Source organism: Mixophyes fleayi, chromosome 1, assembly GCF_038048845.1.
Source record: "Mixophyes fleayi isolate aMixFle1 chromosome 1, aMixFle1.hap1, whole genome shotgun sequence".
Lineage (NCBI taxonomy): Eukaryota > Metazoa > Chordata > Amphibia > Anura > Limnodynastidae > Mixophyes > Mixophyes fleayi.
In genome coordinates, this window is record NC_134402.1 from 40,064,984 (window position 1) to 40,090,091 (window position 25,108).

Below are 25,108 nucleotides of genomic sequence, written 5' to 3' on the forward strand. Positions count from 1 at the left end.
AAAGTGCGCTCAAAATCTAAACAACATTTGTCAATCTCAAAGAAAACATCAGCTCTTGATGTAAGGATTATGGGAAAAGCTACTGATGAATGTGGTGATTTGTTTAAAAACATTACCTACCATTCCATACATCACATGCAGTGACAAGAAAATACACAGACCATGCCCATGTTTTGCTAGTAGTGGTCCTGTTATACGTACACGAATGCCTATTGAAAACTAGTGTGCCCAACATGCATCTTCTGTAACTTTCCATGTACCACCTTGTCACTCTAAATGTAGATCTGCCACCTCCAAACAGCCACATCAGTGCACGAATAGAACACTGAGGCTGAAGAACAAATTGGGCGTTCACAGAATCCTGAGCAGAGTCTAAGGTTGTCCTTAGCCTGAGTCTGACATTTCACATTCTGACACTGTAATTATTGGGCAGCTTCTTTCTAAAAGTTCAAAATCCTTTGGAAAGGGTGTGATGTATATTGTCGACAGTTAAATGATTGGCATTTATAGAGTCGATACCATAATATAGACATGTTTGGAAGGTGGACGATAATGACATTGACAGTATTATTAGGTCAAAAATTTGAATGTAGACAGTATTACAACCCAGACAACATTTGTGAAGGTATCTGTAGCCTTTGTGACCCCGCAATAAGTAGAGATAGGCGCCTCCTACCTTCATCATCTTTATCAATTATTTATATTGCACCAACAAATTTCGAAGTGCTTTACAATTAGGAACAAACACAGTAATAAAACAATACTGGGGTAATACAGACAAACCGAGAGGTAAGAAGTCCCTGCACGCAGGCTTACAATCTCCCTGTTACGTTATTTGCAGTGAGTTCATTCAAGTAGTATATGAAAAAGTGGAAAATCATGTATAGTAACAATCGACCCAGCATCAGCTAGCAGCAGAATGGATTGAAACCTCATGCAATCTTCACCATCAACAAGTTCATCATCAACCTCTCATTATTAGTATCTAGTACAGTATCTCATGTTCAAAAGCAAGCTGACACCCCTAATGCAATCCCTGATTCCTTGAAACATCCTTGCACACTACAACTGCTGCTGCTGGGGGTAAAACTTCCTTACAGAAGGGGACCAAGAAGAGTAAGCATTAAACAATAATTGTCTGTGAAGCAAGTGTTTTCAAGTATGACAGCCAGCATTCTGTTGCACAGCGGATCACTAAACCTTTGACAGCTATGTTAGCATTGGATGTGCATCCAATTTCCGCCATCAATGCATCAGATTTTAGCAGATTACTTGAGATCATGTGTCCACGCTGCCAACTTCCATCTTGATCCATTTCTCTCCTGAACAGCAATTCCACCGCGTAAACAAAACTAGAGATCAAGCCGGCTGTGGGATTCTCGTAAGTTAAAATGGCCACACTGAGATTGACGGTTTTAAGGGGGAAATGGCAAGACCCGCTGTGTCTATAATGTGGAACTCCTAATCCTAACCCTAAACGTAAGCCTAATTGTAACCCTAACCCTAATTATAACCCTAACACTAGAGCTAACTGTTAGATTAGATGATAGATGCGGCGTTGGAGGGGATTTAAATTTAAAATGTGATGGCAGATTTATAGTTGGGGTAGGGCATGTCCTAGAACAACTTTAAATTTCAGTGTAAACATAAAGCTATCAAGTATTTGTGTGCTACATGAAAAAACATGTGCAAAATAATAAACTAATGTGCACCCCTTGCATTGTAACATGATTTTGTCCAGGAGAAAACTTACTCATTTTTTTGCCTTACTTCCCTTAAGGAATCCGGCCCATTGTGTCTATCAGTGAAAATGTTGTCAATAAGAAATAGGTTTGTTAAGTGTAGGGATGTGCACCGGCGACTTTTGAGGTCTCGTGTTTTGTGTTTTGGATCCGGATTTTCGTTATTTTTGAGGTTCGGATTTGTCTCGCAAAACACTTGACGAAAGGTCTCGGTTCGGATTTAAGGTATTGGATTCGGATTTTTTTTGAAAAAAACATAAAAAGTTTAAAAATCAAGTTTTTGGGCTTATTTTCACTCCTAGGCTATTATTAACCTCAATAACATTCAATAACAAGCATTTCCACTAATTTACAGTGTATTCTGAACACCTCACAATATAGTTATTAGTCCAAAACGTTGCAAAAAGGTATCTTTCTGGACTGCGTAGAGGAGTGGGTCACCACAATATCTTAAAAACCCTGAACTTTTATGATTCGCACCAATAATTGTACCTGGACTGCGTAGAGGAGTGGGTCACCACAATATATTAAAAACCCTGAACTTTTATGAATCGCACCAATAAATGTACCTGGACTGCGTAGAGGAGTGGGTCACCACAATATATTAAAAACCCAGAACTTTTATGAATCGCACCAATAAATGTACCTGGACTGCGTAGAGGAGTGGGTCACCACAATATATTAAAAACCCAGAACTTTTATGAATCGCACCAATAAATGTACCTGGACTGCGTAGAGGAGTGGGTCACCACAATATATATAATAAGAAAACCATCAACTTGTTTGATTCGCACCAATAAATGTACCTGGACTGCGTAGAGGAGTGGGTCACCACAATATATTAAAAACCCTGAACTTTTATGAATCGCACCTATAAATGTACCTGGACTGCGTAGAGGAGTGGGTCACCACAATATATATAATAAGAAAACCATCAACTTGTTTGATTCGCACCAATAAATGTACCTGGACTGCGTAGAGGAGTGGGTCACCACAATATATTAAAAACCCTGAACTTTTATGAATCGCACCAATAAATGTACCTGGACTGCGTAGAGGAGTGGGTCACCACAATATATTAAAAACCCTGAACTTTTATGAATCGCACCAATAAATGTACCTGGACTGCGTAGAGGAGTGGGTCACCACTATATCTTAAAAACCCTGAACTTTTATGAATCGCACCAATAAATGTACCTGGACTGCGTAGAGGAGTGGGTCACCACAATATCTTAAAAACCCTGAACTTTTATGAATCGCACCAATAAATGTACCTGGACTGCGTAGAGGAGTGGGTCACCACAATATATATAATAAGAAAACCATCAACTTGTTTGATTCGCACCAATAAATGTACCTGGACTGCGTAGAGGAGTGGGTCACCACAATATATTAAAAACCCTGAACTTTTATGAATCGCACCAATAAATGTACCTGGACTGCGTAGAGGAGTGGGTCACCACAATATCTTAAAAACCCTGAACTTTTATGAATCGCACCAATAAATGTACCTGGACTGCGTAGAGGAGTGGGTCACCACAATATCTTAAAAACCCTGAACTTTTATGAATCGCACCAATAAATGTACCTGGACTGCGTAGAGGAGTGGGTCACCACAATATCTTAAAAACCCTGAACTTTTATGAATCGCACCAATAAATGTACCTGGACTGCGTAGAGGAGTGGGTCACCACAATATCTTAAAAACCCTGAACTTTTATGAATCGCACCAATAAATGTACCTGGACTGCGTAGAGGAGTGGGTCACCACAATATATATAATAAGAAAACCATCAACTTGTTTGATTCGCACCAATAAATGTACCTGGACTGCGTAGAGGAGTGGGCACTGGGCACCACAATAAAATATATAAAAAACCTTCAACAGGTCTGCATTACACTACACATACGGCTGCTCCTCCATCCTCTCCATCATATACATGTTGGAGTTTTAGCGTGTGACAACCTCTTGTTTTTGATAATGTCAGTGCATTTTGAATATTTTTCAATTTGCCCCACACCACTGAATGTACTTTATCTATGATACGCATCTATCTATCTTGACTGCGTAGTGTGGTGGCCCCGGTACACAATTTGGTACCGAGGCCACAATATAATTAAAAAACCCTCCACGTGTCAGAATTCCACCAAACAAGTATCTGGACTGCGTAGTGGGGTGGCCCCGGTACCCAACTTGATACCGGGGCCACAATACCTCCTCCAAACATGCTACAGACAATTCGTCATTGAGATCCCATTAAGTATGTTAAAGACAGACAGGGTCCAAGTGTTATTAGTTGACTTTGTAAAGAAAAAAAATGTCCCTGTTGCACATAGTCGTGCAATGAAGACTTACTTTTTCATTTAAAGGCACGATCTTTCAAGTGTAGTGTTTGTAAGTCTAAGTCATATTATACTTTTGGTAAAATTGTTTTTTTTTGTTCCTCTTTATGTTAATTAATTAGTAATAGAATTAAAGTAGGAAATAGAATTAAATAGAATTAAGGTAGGAAATAGAGTGGTATAGAGTTGTAGTGTGGTATAGATAGAGTGGTCCACACAATTTAATAATAAAACCCTCAACTGGTCTGAATTCCACCAAACAAGTATCTTGACTGCGTAGTGTGGTGGCCCCGGTACACAATTTGGTACCGAGGCCACAATATAATTTAAAAACCCTCCACGTGTCGGAATTCCACCAAACAAGTATCTGGACTGCATAGTGGGGTGGCCCCGGTACCCAATTTGATACCGGGGCCACAATACCTCCTCAAAACATGCTCCAGACAATTCGTCATTGACAGACCCCAGACAGACAGGGTCGTAGTGTTATTGTTTGACTTTGTAAACCCAAAAAAATGTCCCTGTTGCACTTGCACATAGTCGTGCAATGAAGACTGACTTTTTCATTTAAAGGCACGATCTTTCAAGTGTAGTGTTTGTAAGTCTAAGTCATATTATACTTTTGGTAAAATTGGTTTTTTTTGTTCCTCTTTATGGTAATTAATTAGTAATAGAATTAAAGTAGGAAATAGAATTAAATAGAATTAAAGTAGGAAATAGAGTGGTATAGAGTTGTAGTGTGGTATAGATAGAGTGGTCCACACAATATAATAATAAAACCCTCAACTGGTCTGAATTCCACCAAACAAGTATCTGGACTGCATAGTGGGGTGGCCCCGGTACCCAATTTGATACCGGGGCCACATTACCTCCTCCAATTTCCAAGTGTAGTGTTTATAACATCTTAACACTACACTAATTCTAGCACGTCAAAACCTCTTGTTTTAAATAATGACAGGGCATTTAACTTTTGATTTAATTTATTGAATTTGTTGGCATTTTCTTTTACTTTTTGAACATGGCAAACGACTGTTGAATGGTCACATAATGCCAAAAAAAAAGGTGCAAGATGGAATTGTCCTTGGGCCCTCCCACCCACCCTTATGTTGTTGAAATAGGACATGCACACTTTAACAAACCAATCATTTCAGCGACAGGGCCTACCAAACAACTGTGGCTGAAATGATTGGTTTGTTTGGGCCCCCACACCAATAAAACAATTCATCTCTCCCTGTACAAACTAAACAGGCTCTACTGAGGAAAGATGTCGTCCTTATCCTCAACCTCTGATTCCTCTCCCCCTACAGTGTGTACTTCCTCCTCCTCACACATTATCAATTCGTCCCCGCTGGACTCCACAACCACAGTCCCTCTGTACTGTCTGGAGGGCAGTGCTGTACTTCATTGAGGAATTGATTATTCATTTTTATAAACATCATTTTTTCAACGTTGTGAGGAAGCAACCTCCTTCGCCGCTCACTGACCAGGTTCCCCGCTGCACTAAAAACTCTTTCCGAGTACACACTGGAGGGGGGACAACTCAGTTAAAAAATAGAGCCAGTTTGTACAGGGGCTTCCAAACTGCCTTTTGGAGTTCTACCACGTCACTACCTCTAGTTAATTTAGATTGCAAGGCTTGTAAATATAAATACTTTGAAGATAAAAAAAAGCAGGCTGCACAGACTGTGGAGCTAGAAAGTGAAATTAAATGGACCACGTTACTTTGGTGGCTATCTATGCCCCCCCCCCCCCCCCCCCCCGCCCTACACTTGTAGTTGAATATAAATAAAGCAGCCTGCATAGACTGTAGAACTAGCAATTCAAATATACAAAGAAATGGACAAAGGCAGTTTGGTATCTGTCTGCATCAGATCCCCTCTCCACTAGGAGTAAAACAGAAAACTTTTCAGCCGTTATATAATCTAGAATATAAATAGAAATTGAGAAATGCAATTTGGTATCTGTCTGCATCATAATCATCAACATCCTCCTCAGCGCCAGCTACATCAATATCCTCCTCCCAGTGCACAACATTCACACCTTCATTAGCCAAATCTGTAACTGGACTGTGGGTGATCCTTCCAGCATATGCAGAGGGCGTGCTGCAAATGCTGGATGGAGTCACCTCTTCCCGTACAGTGATGGGAAGGTCAGGGTTCACAACCAACAACACCCTTGGACTCGCCTTGGGGATTTGTGATGTCATCTGTTTAGAAGGCAGAGTTCTTTGCTGTTTTGTTGTTGTTGCTGACAGCATAACTCTCTTAAATTTTTTGTAGGGGGGGGGAGGAGGGCTTTGATCCTTGGGTGAAGTTGGACCACTAGTCATGAACACGGGACAGGGCCTAAGCCGTTCCTTGCCACTACTTGTCGTAATTGGCATATTGCCAACTTTACGTTTCTCCTCAGATGATTTTAAGTTTCTTTTTTTGCTGTTTTTTGAGAACTTGGGCTTTTTGGATTTTACATGCCCTGTACTAGGAGATTGGGCATCGTGCTTGCCAGACGACGTTGATGGCATTTCATCGTCTATGTCATGACTAGTGGCAGCAGCTTCAGCATTAGGAGGAAGTGGGTCTTGATCTTTCCCTACTTTATCCTCCAAATTTTTGCTCTCCATTATATGTAGCACAAGATACTGCAGAATGTGTGAACTTGGTAATATTGCAGTACCAATGGACTTATAATGCTGGATTGGTTTTGCAAATTTGGTTATAATTATTATATATTTTTTTTTTTTTTAAATTTTTATTTTTTTTTACTTTTTTTTTATTTTTTAAAAACTTGGGAATAATGGGGAAATAACTATGCCCTTAGAAGCACAGAGCACAGGACACAGCACCACTGGACTGAACAGGACACGGCACAGGACCCAGCAGCACTACGGAACTCAGCAGGACAGAGCACAGGACACAGCACCACTGGACTGATACTGCAGAATGTGTAAACTTTGTAATATTGCAGTACCACTGGACTTTTACTGCTGAATGTGTGAACTTGGTAATATTGCAGTACCAATGGGCTTATACTGCAGGATTGGTTGTGAAAATTTTGTGGTAATTAAAAAATATTAAAGTAGTTTTTGGTATTTTTTAAAAAAACTTTTTTTTATTTTTTTAAACACAGGGGAATATTGGGGAGATAACTATGCCCTTAGAAGCACAGAGCACAGGACACAGCACCACTGGACTGAACAGGACACAGCACAGGACCCAGCAGCACCACTGACCTCAGAAGGACAGAGCACAGCACACAGCACCACTGGACTGATACTGCAGAACACAGCACAGCACAGCACAGCACAGCACAGCACTAAACAGCACTAAACAGCACTAAACAGCACAGCACTAAACAGCACTAAACAGCACAGAACTAAACAGCACAGAACTAAACAGCACAGAGGACCACCTAACACACCCTCCCTCTACCCTGATCAATGCCCGAGTGAAGATGGCGGCGATTAGCGGGGAATTTATAGGATCCGAGTATCGCGAGATCCGACAACGGGATTATGAGTCAGAGCCTCAGTTTCACTTTTGAATTTGGCGCCAATACCCGGATCTGTCTCGGATCCGACTCGGATCCGCAACGTTCGGGTGGGCTCGGATTTCAGAAATCCGAGCGCGCTCATCCCTAGTTAAGTGCATGAGTTAAGCTGCTTATCGGGAAACAATATAAAGTTGAAAGAGTCACTCTATTTGAAGATAAAAACTGGAGAGTGTCAGCTCATAGGACTATTCCTAAGTTTTATGATTAGTACCCTGACAAGAAAGTCATATTGTTGATTGTTGGTGTTTATAGAACTGCCATTCTATATAACTAACTGTACTGGTAATGTACTTATTACAAATCTAGTTTAGTTTGCAGCCATGTAAGTATATAAGTAAAATTGCTTCTTGAGGAATAGTTTTGCTCGTTGCAAACAAATGATTCACTTGTTTGAACTCTGCAAAGCAGCAATATTTGTATTCATTCTGAATACACATGTGTAAGTTAAAGCACATTTAAAATGTTGCAGTAATTAAACAACTCAGTGTGAAACAGTGCTTTATAGTATACACAATGGAACAGTACCTCTAAGCCCTTCACGAACTGGGAAGTGTCATTAATTTTAATATCTCTGTGCTTTCTAGTTATAATGGAAAATATGTTTTCTTTTCCTGCATGCTGATAATAACTAAACATGATACATGCCTCATACAATGACTCTTCAGTGGATACAGCACAATTCAATTAAGACTCTGTAATGTTTCTGTGCATTATCCATAATGTTGCCCAGTTGTTACCCATTAAGTTTTTAGACGCATAAAATGTATTTTGCCTGCCTGAATAGTTACTGAATCAAAACTAGGTTAATTATCAAAAGAGATAACAATTTACATCTGTTCATATTTATTGCAGTAAAAGTAATTTAGACATAGTAAAGTCATAATTAGAGAACAGCAATTCAATTTGATTGTTTTCCGAAGTAATACAAATATTATTGGGTATATTCTGAAAACCAAATGGAGATTCAGTTCAGGTTCAGTTGAATTGAGCATTAGGAATACAGCTACACATGGTGCTAGTTTAGCATAGCAAGTCAACTTAGAAACAATAAATTGTTACTGTCAATGTATTGGCAACAGATTCCTAGTAATGACAATGGGTAAACTAGATGGGCCAAGCGGTTCTAATCTGCCGTCAAATTCTATGTTTCTATGACATTAAAGAAGACTATTATTTTTATCATTATTATCAACCAGCCTGCTTCAGTGCATGCTCAACTCAAGATAGCTAAATTTAAAGACCAACACAACTTGTTATGGAGTGGGGAGATGACTAAGGTCAGGATGGAGTGATGATTGTGTGTCTCATTGGAACCACTATTAATGTTTCTTGGCTTGTCATCAGAATTTCTTTCTTGGATGCAATTGGCGAAATTATCATTCTATAGCCAAGTCCAAGTTCATGACCAGGATACACAAGTACTAGTAGCTGAATAAATCTAGGCTTTCTTTGGATTATTTCCCATTATAGTCAGGTGTATTTGTTAAAGTTGATGATAGACAAACTTACAACTTATATACATGGTTTTCTGGAACAAATTTAGCTATTACATCACATGGTAGATGAGATTGTGGTCTGAAACAGGGCTAAATCAAAAGCCGTGTACAGCTCTTCAGTCTAATAAATTAGGAGGCAGTAAGTGTAGCTAGACTGAAACAGGAAGCACTGGTTATCCCAATGCTGGCAAAGATGGAACACTGGAAGAGTGTTAGAGACTAAGGGCCTGATTCATTAAGGATCTTAACTTGAGAAACTTCTTATTTTAGTCTCCTGGACAAAACCATGTTACAATGCAAGGGGTGCAAATTAGTATTCTGTTTTGTACATAAGTTAAATACTGACTGTTTTTTCATGTAGCACACAAATATCAACTTTAAATTTCAGTGTACAAATAAGCTATCAAGTATTTGTGTGCTACATGAAAAAACAGTCAGTATGTAACTTATGTGCAAAACAACTACTATTTTGCACCCCTTGCATTGTAACATGGTTTTGTCCAGGGGACTGAAATAAGAAGTTTCTTAAGTGAAGATCCTTAATGAATCAGGCCCTAAGTCATCTTATTTTCTAACTGAACTAAAGCAGTCTGCCCTTACAGTAACTGAAACTAAGAATGGTATATCAAGCAAAAATGAAATATCTTATAAAAAAGACAAGTTCAATGAAGAGATGTTCTGGCAATAATAGGAACTGTGGCATAGCAATAGAGATTGTTGCAGCCATGGGGCCAATAGAACATGAGGGCCCAGCCACGACCCCTGTTGCTAAAGAGTGAAAACTTTTTCTGTTTCCCTTCTTCATTGGGTCTACAGAAGCTGCTTCTGCAATACAGCAGCAAACACAGTCTGATTACTATATAAAAGAGCTGGCCTATTTTTGGAAAGCTAGGCAAAATGTAATTGCACAGTGTTCCGGAATTAGTAATACTTCTTTATCCAATAATCACCCAGGGGTCCCAGGCCTTTCTCATGCTGAATTCTCGATGAAGGCCCAAGTTAAGAGATACCTTAGGCAGCGCTAAGGTAGGAGAGGAACAAATGGTAGAAATAATACATAAAAATGGTAAAGAAACCATGCCATTAATTAATACTTGGTTGTCAGAGGAAGAAGTCCAAAGGCGACTGAAGAATATTAAGATAAATAAAGCTCCAGGTCCAGATGGCATACACCCAAGGGTCCTTATGGAGTTAAATTTGGAAATAGCTAGACCGCTATTCTTAATTTTCAGAGATTCAATCTCATCAGGCTCAGTACCAAGGGATTGGCGAATAGCAGATGTGGTGCCGTTGTTTAAAAAGGGGACGAGATCACAACCAGGGAATTATAGACTTGTAAGCCTGACATCAATAGTGGGGAAACTACTGGAAGGTATTTTAAGGGATAGTATTCAGGATTACTTGGTATGCCATAAAATTATTAGTGGGAATCAACATGGATTTGTGAGGGATAGGTCATGTCAAACAAATCTAATTAGTTTCTATGAGGAAGTTAGTGGAAACTTAGACCAGGGTAGCACAGTAGATGTGGTCTACTTAGATTTTTCAAAGGCCTTTGATACAGTGCCATACAAGAGGTTGGTTTACAAAATTAGGGAACTGGGTCTAGGAATCAACATTTGTACTTGGATCGAAAACTGGTTAAAAAATAGGGAACAGAGAGTTGTGATAAATGGAACATTGTCTAATTGGTCAAAAGTCTTAAGTGGAGTACCTCAAGGTTCTGTGCTGGGGCCACTCCTTTTTAATATATTCATTAATGACCTTGGTGATGGTTTAGAGAGTAAAGTTTCTATTTTTGCAGATGACACTAAACTATGTAAGGTAATAAAATCAGAGCAAGATGTAGCTTCTCTACAGAGGGACTTAAATAAACTGGAGAATTGGGCGGCCAAATGGAATATGAGGTTTAACACAGATAAATGTAAGGTTATGCATTCAGGGATCAAAAACAAGAACGCAATCTATAAATTAAATGGAATTAATTTAGGAGAATCTAAAATGGAAAAGGATTTGGGAGTGCTCGTAGACAGTAGACTTAGCAATAGTGCTCAATGTCAAGCAGCAGCTGCAAGGGCAAACAAAGTATTGGCATGCATAAAAAGGGGCATAGATGCAAGGGAAGACAGTGTAATTTTGCCACTGTATAAATCATTGGTAAGACCTCATCTTGAATATGCAGTACAGTTCTGGGCACCACTCTATAAAAAAGATAATTTGGAACTAGAAAGGGTTCAGAGAAGGGCGACAAAATTGATAAAGGGTATGGAGTCATTAAGTTATGAGGAAAGGTTAGCCAGTTTAGGCATGTTTACTTTAGAAAAGAGGCGTCTAAGGGGAGATATGATTACTATGTACAAATACATTAGGGGTCAATACAGAGAACTTTCATGGGAACTTTTTACCCCAAGGACTATACAAAGGACATGTGGTCACCCTCTAAGGTTAGAAGAGAGGAAATTTCACAACCAGCAAAGGAAGGGGTTCTTTACAGTAAGGGCAGTCAAGATATGGAATTTATTGCCAGGGAAGGTTGTGATGGCAGATTCAATAGATATGTTTAAGAAAGGGTTAGACAAATTTTTAGCGGAAAGGTGTATCCAGGGATACGACCGTTAATTAAAATGTAGGATAGTAGTCGATATATGGTAAAAATAGGACTGCAATATTGAGTCTGGGGGGATTTTCACAATTGAAACAGATTGGCGGTTGCTTACTCTGGATCAATTTCAAATATAAGTGCAGGATCGCAGGAGATCCAAAATAGGTTGAACTTGATGGACTGGTGTCTTTTTTCATCCTCATCAACTATGTTACTATATTGAAGACAAGATGGGTAGAATAATAAAGCATTGGGTCACAAACAACACAGGACAGGAAACAAATATAACAAGAGAAAATAGATGGCAGAAATCAAACTGTGCTGGGAACAATGAACAGTAGACAGGATTCAGAACTTGGTTTATGCAGATTTTATACCTTAAGTCAAAGTTAATGTATTTGCCTTTATGTTCCTGTGATCCAGCCCCAGTCTGTTCCTTATTACTAGACCATGCTTGTTTGTGTATTGTGTTCCTGATATCAGATCCTGTGTTCCTGTGACTTTTCTTCCATGGTGCAGCAAATTCCTGATCTGCTACTGAATGTCCTGGTTTGCACCGCTATCTTCAGGGGCATATGTGTATAGCATTTCTTCTCCGTTCCAAACCAGTTGGTCATTTCAGTCCATATCAGCAGATGGGTCATTCTCTACTTTCCAGTAGCCATCCCCACTTGTGGCCTGAACTGCTTCCAACTGCTGCTGTTTATAGTAATTACTTGCTTCTATTACCTTACCACTGTCCTGGGACTCTCTACCATCCCGGATCTTTCTCAGCTGGGATCATTATTTGTCACATAGACATAGAATTTGACGGCGGATAAGAACCACTTGGCCCACCTACTCTGGCCATTTTTAAATATATGGTAACCTCAAACCCTATTTGATCATTTGTTCTTTTGTAAGGAAACACTTATGCCTATTTTAAGCATGTTTAAATTGCTCTACAATATTAGCCTCTACCACCTCTGATGGGAGGCTAGTTCACTTATCCACTACCCTTTCTATGAAGTAATTTTTCGGCATATTTCCTCTGAACCTACCTTCCTCCAGTTTCAGTACATGTCATCGTGTTCTAATACTTCTCTTCCTTTGCAGAATGTTTCCCTCCTGCACCTTGTTAAAACCCTTGATATATTTGGAAGTTTCTATCATGTCCCCCCGTTCCCTTCTCTGCTCCAAACTATACATATTAAGATCTTTTAGTCTTTCCAGGTAAGTTTGTGCTGTAGACCATGCTCTCTTGAAGCTCCTTCTTCTTCCATACAGGATTCTTCTGATTCCAGTGTTAATTCACATTTACAGATGTAACGTTCCTGAATCACAAAAGGCTATCATTGGTCCTGAGCAACTGCCAATGTTCTTGACAGCAACCATCAAGGTCAACCTCTGAGCAACTGGTGTCAATTCATTCTTTGAGTGTGCCAATGTTTATTAAGTCACTCGAGGAACCTCCTATGCCTCAACAACCGCTGCTACAACTTATGCTGACTCTGTCGGTGCCCAGTCAAGCCTTAAGGTTCCTGATGTCTACTTAATGGTCATCCCTGAGATTTTGGGGTCCTCATATGTGGTCATACCATTGTCTTGACCCATGGCACCCTCTAAAGAGATTGTTCCCAGGTCAGGATCCATAGCAAACTATAACGCTGGTATTCCACTCCTGCCTGAGCACTCCACAACCACTGGCAATACTACTTCTTGTAAGATTTCTGCTATATTAAATAACCTGCACTTTCATCTGTGTCTGACTCCAATTGTGACAACAAGAGTGAAATGACAACAAACTATGAGTGACAGACAAGACAAACAGTGGAAATAATAAAAAAAATCAGATAAGAAAGAACGAGTTAAAGATAAAAGTGACAAGTAAGAGGCTAGCATACCATAACTGATATACAGGAGGAGGACAGACAATGGGTAATAGACAAGAGGAAGAATAAACAATGGTTGATATATAAGGTGGATACATACAAAAGTGGGGTAGACCAGAAGGTAGGTGGTATATTCTAGACAGGAGACTGGCAGAGTGATGGATGAGTCTGTGGAGAAGGTAGGTGAGATTTGTATGCTGCTTGTAAGTCTGATTGGTAGGAAGGTATTGGAATTTGATGGGGGTGGCTCAGAATCTTCACTGGAGCTTGGAGCCTTTAGAATTGACACTGAAGTAGAGCAATGAAGCAATAGATACCCCCATCTCAATAATAAAAATAACAATGCTTAGACAAGACCAGGGTGCTTGGCACACATGCAGATAAAAAAATATATGTAAAAAAACTCACTACAACATAGACTTGCTTTTTGCAGAAAGTTGTAGGACAATATTTACATGGTAGCCCTTTGAGTCAATGTTTTTCCTACTAGAATCATAATACAGGTTTGTGTTGACATAAATTACCCACCTACAGAAAGACAGTTTCATCTTTGTCCAGACTCCTTAGTGTAAGCAAGGGGTTCCCAAAGTGTGCGCTATAACAGGGGTGCCCCGGCGATATCACAGGGGTGCCGCGGCCAGGGGACATAAAAAAACCAAAAAACAACTTACCAATATCCAGCGGCGCCTGGGACCCAGCATACTCCTCCCTCCTCGCTTCTCACCGAATGTTGGGCGTGACGTCATCACGCCCAACATATTCAGTGAGAAGCGGCAGGAGAGGAGGATGCTGGGTCTCGGCCGCCACCGCATTGGTAAGAGAATAGAAGAGGAGACAGAAGAAATAGAAGAAAGAAGTCCAAGTAAGGTAAGTAAAGAAATGGAGGGGAAGGTGAAAGGAAACAGCAATGGAGGGGCAAAAGAATGAAGGAGTGAGGATGAAGAGGGTCAGACAGTGAGGATGAAGAGTGAAGGTAGTGTGTGGATGAAGAGGGGCAGTGTGTCGATGAATTGGGGTAGACAGTGTGTGGATGAAGAGGGGCAGACAGTGTGTGGATGAAGAGGGGCAGACAGTGAGAAGATGAAGAAGGGAATACAGTGAGGATGAAGAGGGGCAGACAGTGAGGATGAAGAGGGACAGTGTGTGAATGAAGAGTGACAGACAGTGAGGATGAAGAGGGGCAGACAGTGTGTGGATAAAGAGGGGCAGACAGTGTGTGGATTAAGAGGGGCAGACAGTGAGGATGAAGAGTGACAGACAGTGAGCATGAAGAGGGGCAGACAGTGTGTGGATAAAGAGGGGCAGACAGTGTGTGGATTAAGAGGGGCAGACAGTGTGTGGATAAGGAGGGGCAGGCAGTGTGTGGATAAAGAGGGGCAGACAGTGTGTGGATAAAGAGGGGCAGACAGTGAGGATGAAGAGTGGCAGACAGTGTGTGGATAAAGAGGGGCAGACAGTGAGGATGAAGAGGGGCAGACAGTGTGTGGATAAAGAGGGACAGACAGTGAGGTTGAAGAGTGGCAGACAGTGAGCATGAAGAGGGGCAGACAGTGTGAGGATGAAGAGGGGCAGACAGTGTGTGGATGAAGAGGAGCAGACAGTGTAGGGATAAAGAGGGGCAGACAATGTGATGATGAAGAGGGGCAGACAGTGTGTGGATGAAGAGGGCCAGACAGTGTGTGGATGAAGAGGGGCAGACAGTGTGTAGAGGAAGAGGGGCAGACAGTGAGGATGAAGAGGGGCAGACACTGTGAGGATGAAGAGGGGCAGACAGTGTGTGGATGAAGAGGGGCAGACAGCGAGGATGAAGAGGGGCAGACAGTGTGTGGATGAAGAGGGGCAGACAGTGTGTGGATGAAGAGGGGCAGACAAGTGCGTGGATGAATAGGGGCAGACAGTGAGGATGAAGAGGAGCAGACAGTGTGTGTATGAAGAGGGGCAGAGAGTGTGTGGATTAAGAGGGGCAGACAGTGTGTGGATAAAGAGGGGCAGACAGTGTGTGGATGAAGAGGGACAGACAGTGTGTGGATGAAGAGGGGCAGACAGTGTGTGGATGAAGAGGGGCAGACAGTGAGAAGATGGAGAGGGGAATACAGTGAGGATGAAGAGTGACAGACAGTGAGGATGAAGAGGGGCAGACAGTGAGCATGAAGAGGGGCAGACAGTGTGTGGATAAAGAGGGGCAGACAGTGTGTGGATGAAGGGGCACAGAGTGGGAGGATGAAGAGGGGCAGACAGTGTGTGTGGATGAAGAGGGACAGACAGTCTGTGGATGAAGAGGGGCACAGAGTGGGAGGATGAAGAGGGGCAGACAGTGTGTGTGGATGAAGAGGGACAGACAGTCTGTGGATGAAGAGGGGCAGAAAGTGTGTGTGGATTAAGGGGCACAGAGTGTGTGGATGAAGGGGCACAGTGTAAAGGTGAAGAGGGCACAGTGTGATGATTTTTATACATTTTGTTGTTTTATTTTGTTTGATCTTATTCCTCTTAATATTAGCTGTAAATTATTCTTTGACAGAAATATAATTGAAAAAAATATATACAAATATTCTTTTCCCTTGGATTTATGTGTATGATTTTTGCAAACAACTTACTAAGTATTTCTGTCCTGACCTAAATACTTATTACGTTTTTTTGACTCAAATACTTAACAGAACTGCTCGGTAATTATTTTGGAGGGGTGTCTTGAAAAAATTATGGAGACTCTAAGGGTGCCACAAAATGAAAAAGTTTGTGAACCACTGGTGTAAGCGAAAGTGTTCTGACCAACATGAGAATTGCTGTAGAAACAGCCTCACTTAAACAATGAGAAGAGGTGAGCAGTCCTTTAAAATACACCCCCTTAGGAAAATATGGAAATAAATCAAATCAATAGAATTATATTCTCCTAATTTAGAATGACATGTGTGCCAAGGAAGCATATCTTATAGATCTCCCTAACTCTTATCATTGTTTCATTGAAGGTAATATTTAACATTCTGGGAAAATATGGAGGCATAACGCAAAAACCTCTTTTTCTTTTTTTGTAATGTAATGTGCCACTTTTTTCACAGTTGCACCTGATTGTACTGACCCCGACACACGGTATCACAGCATAATTGCAATAATTGCAAGAGGCACAAATTGAATTAGGAATAAATGATGGGAGTAGCCAACCATACGAGGGTAGATCAGACTATTTGGTGAGGGTGAGGGCCAACAGCAGACATTTTGTATTGCAGGATTATAAACTTCAGAGTAGAAGTAAAGATAACAGGCCTGAGTCATTAAGGAGAGAAAAGCATAAAAAAAGAGAAACTTTGCACTTGGGCAAATCCATGTTGCATTGGAGGGGGAGGTAAATTTACAATGTAGGGACAGGTGTATTGTTGGGGTAGGTCATATCTTAGATCAACTTTACATTTCAGTGTAAAAAAAAGTTATCAAGTATTTGTGCGCTACATGAAAAAAAACATCCAGTATTTCACTTATGTGCTAAATAATAAACTAATCTGCACCCCTTGTACTGTAACATGGTTTGTCCAGGAACAGGCTTTTTTTGTTTTGTTCTCCTTAATGACTCAGGCCCAATGCATTTTGGAAGGAATAGTACATTAATATGTACTCATTAACAACATAAATAAATATAAACATTTAAGATAGTGGCTCATGAAAGAAAGGCAGCCCCAATGTCTGTTTTTATGTTTTAAGATGAGACTCAAATGAGGAATATTTTTCAGAAAAAGGGAAATCATTGTAATTAATTTAGGGAATGAATGTGTCAGCAGCCAGTACAGTGTCACAATTTACAATATATTGCACAAAGCACCTATCGGACAGGCATTAACAAGCAAAATTGAGCTGTGCACCAATGTATGTGCCTAGCAGAGAAATAGACACATTGCACATGAAAATATGTACTGTCCTCCACATTGCTTTCTGTTCATAAATGACCCCTCGGTGTCAAAGAGGTGTAATTCATAAAAAAAAAAATAGGATCCCTGCATAATAGTAGACAGATGGGCATAATTTACATTTAAAAAAGCTGGCCATAAAAATTGTGTATTTAAATTCATAATCTGACCAGTATGTATCTTAAGAAGTGGGCAGCTTGGCATATGTGCCCAGTTTACACGTCACAGGCACTTATCATCATTATCATCATCATCACCATTTATTTATATAGCGCCACTAATTCCGCAGCACTGTACAGAGAACTCACTCACATCAGTCCCTGCCCCATTGTAGCTTACAGTCTAAAATCCCTAACACACACACAGACAGAGAGAGAGAGACTAGTGTCAGTTTGATAACAGCCAATTAACCTACCAGTATGTTTTTGGAGTGTGGGAGGAAACCAGAGCACCTGGAGGAAACCCACGCGAACACAGGGAGAACATACAAACTCCTAACAGAAAAGGCCATGGTCAGGAATTGAACTCATGACCCCAGTGCTGTGAGGCAGAAGTGCTAACCACTTATGTCCCCACCTGCGCCTTTCTATCCATGTGTTTTATGTACAAAAAATGCATTCACTATTAGGAAAAACCTTCTCTTCTCATGTAAGACAAAAACATAAAATAAGTTTTTGCCTATACATGCACACAAAAGCATAATATTTGCCCGAGCGATGAAAAAAGCACCAATCAGCTTCACCGATGCAACCACAAGCAGCCGATTACAAGCGGTTTACTAGTACAAGAGACCTTCATCATCCGCTATTTACACCGGCCCCTGACCACCCGCAAATAACACGTCTTTCTCAGGCATATAAAGTCTTTTTCTCTCGAGGAGCAGGCTGGCGTAGGTAAATCTGTATGGGCACACACACTCTGTGGGCATACACACTCTGTGGGCACACACACTCTGTGGGCACACACACTCTGTGGGCATACACACTCTGTGGGCACACACACTCTGTGGGCACACACACTCTGTGGGCATACACACATCCATTTCACACAGGATAAGCTGCACAAACTGGCATACGTCTCACTTTGCCTCAGCCCCTAGATGTGTATATGTTGCATGGCATATATAACATTTTATAGTGAATATGTAATACTGGATCCCTATGACTCTTCCTATAAGCATAGACTTTTGCATCTCCTGGTTTATCAGGGTAAAAGGTTAAGTTTATGCTGCGCAATATACCTCGCTCCGGTAGTGAAAGAGCTTACGTTCAAGAATCACTCATCAATGTCCTTCTATCCTCCTATTTGAACAGACTTTATGGACCTCAGCTTGCAGTCCAGAGAGCAGTGTTAAGGTCACAGGTCAAGCAAACATCAAAGTAATCTTACTGTGCACAGGGCTTTGGGCTTTGCTTCCAACCAGCACAATTAAACTACGTTCTCAGGGTCAAAAGCACTATATTTACAGCAGACCTCCCCTCAATATTTGTAGAGCTGGCAGAATGGACTTTGCCAATAAGCTGCTGTTACTACTTCCTAGCTGGAGAGCGCCAAGTCTTTACTCAGACACGGAATTCTCTCAGGAGAATCTTCTTTCTATGTCTTTGGCAGATGTTCTTAGGTACATCTGCCAAATTACTTCTTTATGCACTCTGCTCTCATTATAGCAGCGTCTCCAGCAGAGGAACACACAGGCCAGAAAGCATAAGTCTAAAGTGAAACCAATTTAAGTTGTATTCATTACCTACACACAGTGGTGGCAGCCATTTTGTGAGCTGAACCAATGTTCAGCCGATGAATTCACTTAAAACAAGTGGTGTTATTGAGGCATGTGGTACAAAGTGCCTCACTGCCCCAGTCATGCAACCATACCCTATGGACTTGATCGACTTAATGTTTACTCAGCCCACAAAATGGCTGCCTCCGGTGCGTGAGGTGAGCAGAGCACTTTAAAAAAGCAAGGATTTTCAATCAACTAAAAGGGTGAAGAATAAGTAAACACTGTAAAGCATATACTTGTTTTAATACTGCTTTTATTGTACTCAGTTCCATATTGTTTTCTGTCATATTCAGAATACAACAAGGAATGTCTCCTTTTGGGGATTCAGGTATAGTGGGTACATCTTTATTGCTTATAAACCCCTTACTAAACAAATATGTCAGCTTGGACAGCAGGGTCTGTAATCGTATATTTAATCATTTCGCTGTTTGTACAGCACTGTTGCTAATCCTGACTTCAAACACTAGTAAATTACTCCATAAATAGCCGTAGTAATAGTGACACATATAACTATCACCATTACAAAGTACAATAAATATCTCAAACAAACGAAAACAAATTCACACATTAGAAGTGTAATTGCTTCCTTGATATAAAAAGAATACATACAATTTATGTTGCTTAAGCCACGTTGCGGTGGTGAAACAATCCCATGTGTATTTGGGAATGCTGCAAAGTATGTGCTTAGATAATGGCATCTTGAAGTTTAGTAAACATCCCAATTTAATGTTATGTTATATAAAGACTACAGTGAGTCCAGTCCAGTCACGTAAAATAGCTCTTTCTTTACAGTCATAGAGGTATATTTACTAAACTGTGTGCAAAAGGGGAGATGTTGCCGATAGCAACCAATCAGATTGTAGCTGTCATTATGTAGACTGTACTAAATAAATGATAACTAGAATCTGATTGGTTGCTATAGGCAACATCTCCACTTCTTCAAACCTGCAGTTTAGTAAATATACCCCCTTTAAATGTTATGTTATATAAAGACTACAGTGAGTCCAGTCACATTATATAGCCCTTTCTTTACAGTCATAGGGGTATATTTACTAATCTGCGGGTTTAAAAAAGTGGAGATGTTGCCTATAGCAACCAATTAGATTCTAGCTTTCATTTATAAAGTACATTCTACAAAAGGACAGCTACAATTTGCCCCATAATGATGTTCCCTATGAAAGTTGACAAAAAAGTTTATATATATATATATATATATATATATATATATATATATAATGTTTTTTAAATAAGGCAGCCAGATTTTTAGATCCTCTTTTATCATCTATCACAGATCATGCTGAAGTTGACATGTATATTTGTAAACTTGGTTGATGCCCTCTCAATTAATCAAGTGGCATATCTGTATCATTATCTATATCCTGATTTAATCAGGATATTCCCTACTTTTTACCTACTTTCTAACCACAGTGACAACAGTTGCTTTCTGAATTAATTATGCTACTATATAAAATCTAATATCGTCCTCATTTTGCACACACTAGTTAATGCCCACAAGCTCATGTCTGGTAAGGTTTCTTTCCTTTGTAAGAGTATCTTTGAGAAACAGTGACATTCACTTCATTGATGAAAATATAATGTACGGGAGACTTTCAATTATATTTCACAGGTTCAACTGATTAATGTGCAGATTTGACCTAGCATGTGTATGCAGAAGTAATAAGCTATTTCAGTCGCTACCCAATGATACAGGTAATCCGTATTATGATGCCTGACTGACCTTTCCTATAATCCCAGAGGATTGTGGTGCAGAGAATTCACATTATAAAATATTTCTACACCTATGTGATTCCTATCTTGATCCAAGAAACTTTGTAGAAAGAAAAGGTACGGATGAATACACAGCCTGTCTTATTTTCTTTCAATCATTTATTCATTCATTCATTCATTCAATCAATCAATCAATCTGAAGTATAACTAGACATACCAGATGTTATTTATATAAAATAATAAGTCCTAAGTCCTAAGTAAGTATATTATTGTATTAAAACTACACTATTAAAAAATGAAAATATTATAATAAAATGTACTTTATAAAATATAACTTTCAAGGTAGCATACATAATATTTAATTAGTGCAGGAAATATGTTTTCATAGTACATCCAGTCCTGAATATGTTGTTTATTATAATTCAAAACACTGTTCTATTGAAGTAGATTATTGAAGGTCTTAGATTAGCTCAACTAAAAGCACCAAAATCTCAATTAGTGCACATCAATTAATATAAAATACAAATAAGTGAAAAGCTATGAATATAAATATATATGTTTATATTATTTTAGGTTGTAAACTCAATGTGTGTACAATATGCGTCCAGTGTTTTTAATTATGTATATTAATTATGCTGCTCCTTCATAAATAAATTACACCCATAATTAATAATATCAAGAAAATGTGAACTTAAGTTTATAGTGTAAATCAATATAATTCACCTAAAACAAATGCACAAACTCTATCATTTTAGCTACAAAACAGAGTAGAATTCTAAGTTGAGTACACGATACAGAGCATTATTAAGAGGTGTTGATTGCATTTAATGTTAGAAAAATGTTAAGTGATCACTCATGACAGTTACTTAGTAAGTGCATGTGTAAGATAATAAGTGAAGCTACACAAGAGCAGACTAAAGATGTGCCTGACAATTCAGCACCAGGTACCTTGGACAGCTCCCTTACCTTCTTCATTCTCGTCAAACACTGGAGTTTTGTGCGAGTGATTGGCACCCATAATAATCCACGAGGTTTTCAGCATCCCCAACAGAAATAGTCGTAGTGTGAATGAGCTTGTAGCATCTCAGGTAAGTGAGGGGCTCTCCAGTCCACCACAGGAACACATTGCGCTTTCTGATTAGTAGGATTCTTGCAGCACACAACCCAGGGACCTCCAAAGGCTGCCTACCGTCTTGTTCCTCATACCCCTGGCTCCGGGTCACAAGTGCAGAAAATTAAATATTCAGATTGCCGTCCATGCCTCTAATTTTCTCTCCTCCTCACGCCCAGAACAGGGATGTCTCACATCAGCAGCTGTGGGGCTGCACAGCACTGCTGGTAGGCTGGGGGAATCCTCTATGTGCTTGGAGCCAGCCCAGACAATGGACCAGATCCATCTCTCCCGTGACACACTGCAATTGCTTCTGCTATTTATTAATGTGCTGCTCATAGCATATCAATGCACGGGGTGAGAAGAGAGAGAGAGACAGAGAGAGAGAGACAGAGAGAGAGAGAGAGATGGAGGAGGAGGGTAGCTGTTGTGATCTTAAGAAAATGAGACAGTGTATTAACATATTAGCAGCTTGAAATAGCCGCTCATTGCAGAGCATCTAGCTGTCAAACAATGACACATAAAGAGATTTATTTATCTGTACCTTGCACCTTTTTCTTCTCTAGCTGTACACAATCACATCACAGGGATGGCAATATAAACACTACATGGTAAATTGCATAAATTATTTACTAAATTGAAGGATTACTGTACACACGTGTTATATAAAATGTCATTGTTAGTCCTTATTTTAATGAAAATATGATCAATAGCAATCCAATCATTTATATTTCAGTACAAACCATATACATTTACAATACTCATGTAAATTGAAAGATATCATCCAATTACTAGACACTTGCTAGAAAGCATCATGTTATGTGTACGTTACTCATGATTCCAAAGTTAAATAATTCCAGAGAGGCAACATTTCTGACGATCAATGTTTAAATACTATAACTATTAGTTCTCTGGGTGGATATCGAAGGACAAAATCTTGAATAACACTGCCCTCTGGTGGTAGACCGAGTACAGCAGACAGCCTAGATCAGCGATAAACACCGCGCTCTTCAGTTGCAGGGCATTTTAGGACTTGTAGTTCACAAAACCTGTGGATCCACAGTAGATGTGAAACTATATAACCCTGCATGCTGCCAAAGGCTGACACAGTATCTGAGACTTTGTAATTCTAGTCTACACTGTAGGCTAGTGATTACAGTTCCAAAATGAATCTATTTAATCAAATTATAGGAAAAAAAATTTAGTTTGAAAAATGTGCATTTCCTAGCATTTTATGTTATAATTATAAAAAGTCTGTCGGTATCAATCATTATTGGCATCTGCAGTGCATCCGGAAAGTATTCACATTGCTTCACGTTTTCCACATTTTGTTATGTTACAGCCTTATTCCAAAATCATCATCATCACCATTTATTTATATAGCGCCACTGATTCCGCAGCGCTGTACAGAGAACTCATTCATATCAGTCCCTGCCCCATTGGAGCTTACAGTCTAAATTTCCTAATACACACACACAGACAGAGAGAGACTAGGGTCAATTTTGATAGCAGCCAATTAACCTACCAGTATGTTTTTGGAATGTGGGAGGAAACCGGAGCACCCGGAGGAAACCCACGCAAACACGGGGAGAACATGCAAACTCCACACAGATAAGGCCATGGTTGGGAATTGAACTCATGACCCCAGCGCTATGAGGCAGAAGTGCTAACCACTGAGCCACCGTGCTGCCCGTGGAATTCCTTTTTACCCTGAAAACTCTACACACAATACCCCATAATGACAATGTGAAAAAAGTTGTTTTGAGATTTTTGCAAATTTATTAAAAATAAAAAACTAAGAAATCACATGTACATAAGTATTCACAGCCTTTGCTCAATACTTTGTTGATGCACCTTTGACAGCAATTACAGCCTCAAGTCTTTTTGAATCTAATGCCACAGGCTTGGCGCAGCAATCTATGGGAAGTTTCGCCCATTCCTCTTTGCAGCACCTCTCAAGCTCCATAAGGTTGGATGGGAAGCGTCAGTGCACAGCCATTTTCAGATCTCTCCAGAGATGTTCAATCGGATTCAAGTCTGGGCTCTGGCTGGGCCACTCAAGGACATTCACAGAGTTGTCCTGAAGCCACTCCTTTGATATCTTGGCTGTGTGCTTAGGGTCGTTATCCTGCTGAAAGATGAACCTTCACCCCAGTCTGAGGTCTGGAGCATGTTTTCATCCAGGATGTCTCTGTACATTGCTGCATTCATCTTTCCCTCTATCCTGACTAGTCTCCCAGTTCCTGCTGCTGAAAAACATCCCCACAACATGATGCTGCCACCACCATGCTTCACTGTAGGGATAGTATTGGCTTGGTCATGAGCGGTGCTTGGTTTCCTCCAAACATGACGCCTGGCATTTACACCAAAGAGTTCAATCTTTGTCTCATCAGACCAGCGAATTTTGTTTCTCATGGTATGAGAGTCCTTCAGGTGCATTTTGGCAAACTTCAGGCTGCCTGCCATGTGCTGTTTACTAAGGAGTGGCTTGCGTCTGGTCACTCTACCATACATGCCTGATTGGTGGATTGCTGCAGAGATGGTTGTCCTTCTGGAAGGTTCTCCTCTCTCCACAGAGGAATGCTGTAGCTCTGACAGAGTGACCATCGGGTTCTTGGTCACCTCCCAGCTCAGTTTAGAAGGCCGGCCAGGCTAGGAAGAGTCCTGGTGGTTCCGAACTTCTATTTACGGATGATGGAGGCCACTGTGCTCTTTGGGACCTTCAAAGAAGCAGATATTTTTCTGTTCCCTTACCCAGACTTGTGCCTCCAGACAATCCTGTCTCGAGGTCTACAGACAATTCCTTTGACTTCATGCTTGGTTTGTGCTCTGACATGCACTGTCAAGTCTTATATAGACAGGTGTGTGCCTTTGCAAATCATGTCCTATCAGCTGAATTTACCACAGGTGGACTCCAATTAAGCTGTAGGAACATCTCAAGGATGATCAGTGGAAACAGGATGCACCTGAGCTAAATTTTGAGCTTCATGGCA

General features: G+C 40.2%; 1 protein-coding gene across 1 annotated transcript in view; it reads right to left on the reverse strand.

The window, feature by feature from the left end:
* Positions 1–22,482, reverse strand: part of STK32B (serine/threonine kinase 32B) — a 274,895-nt gene extending 252,413 nt beyond the window's left edge. The window contains exon 1 of the mRNA XM_075194650.1: positions 21,971–22,482. Coding sequence (XP_075050751.1) covers positions 21,971–22,046 — 76 coding nt within the window. The 5' untranslated portion in view covers positions 22,047–22,482. The remainder of the gene's footprint in view (positions 1–21,970) is intronic.
* Between the last annotated feature and the right edge of the window lie 2,626 nt (positions 22,483–25,108).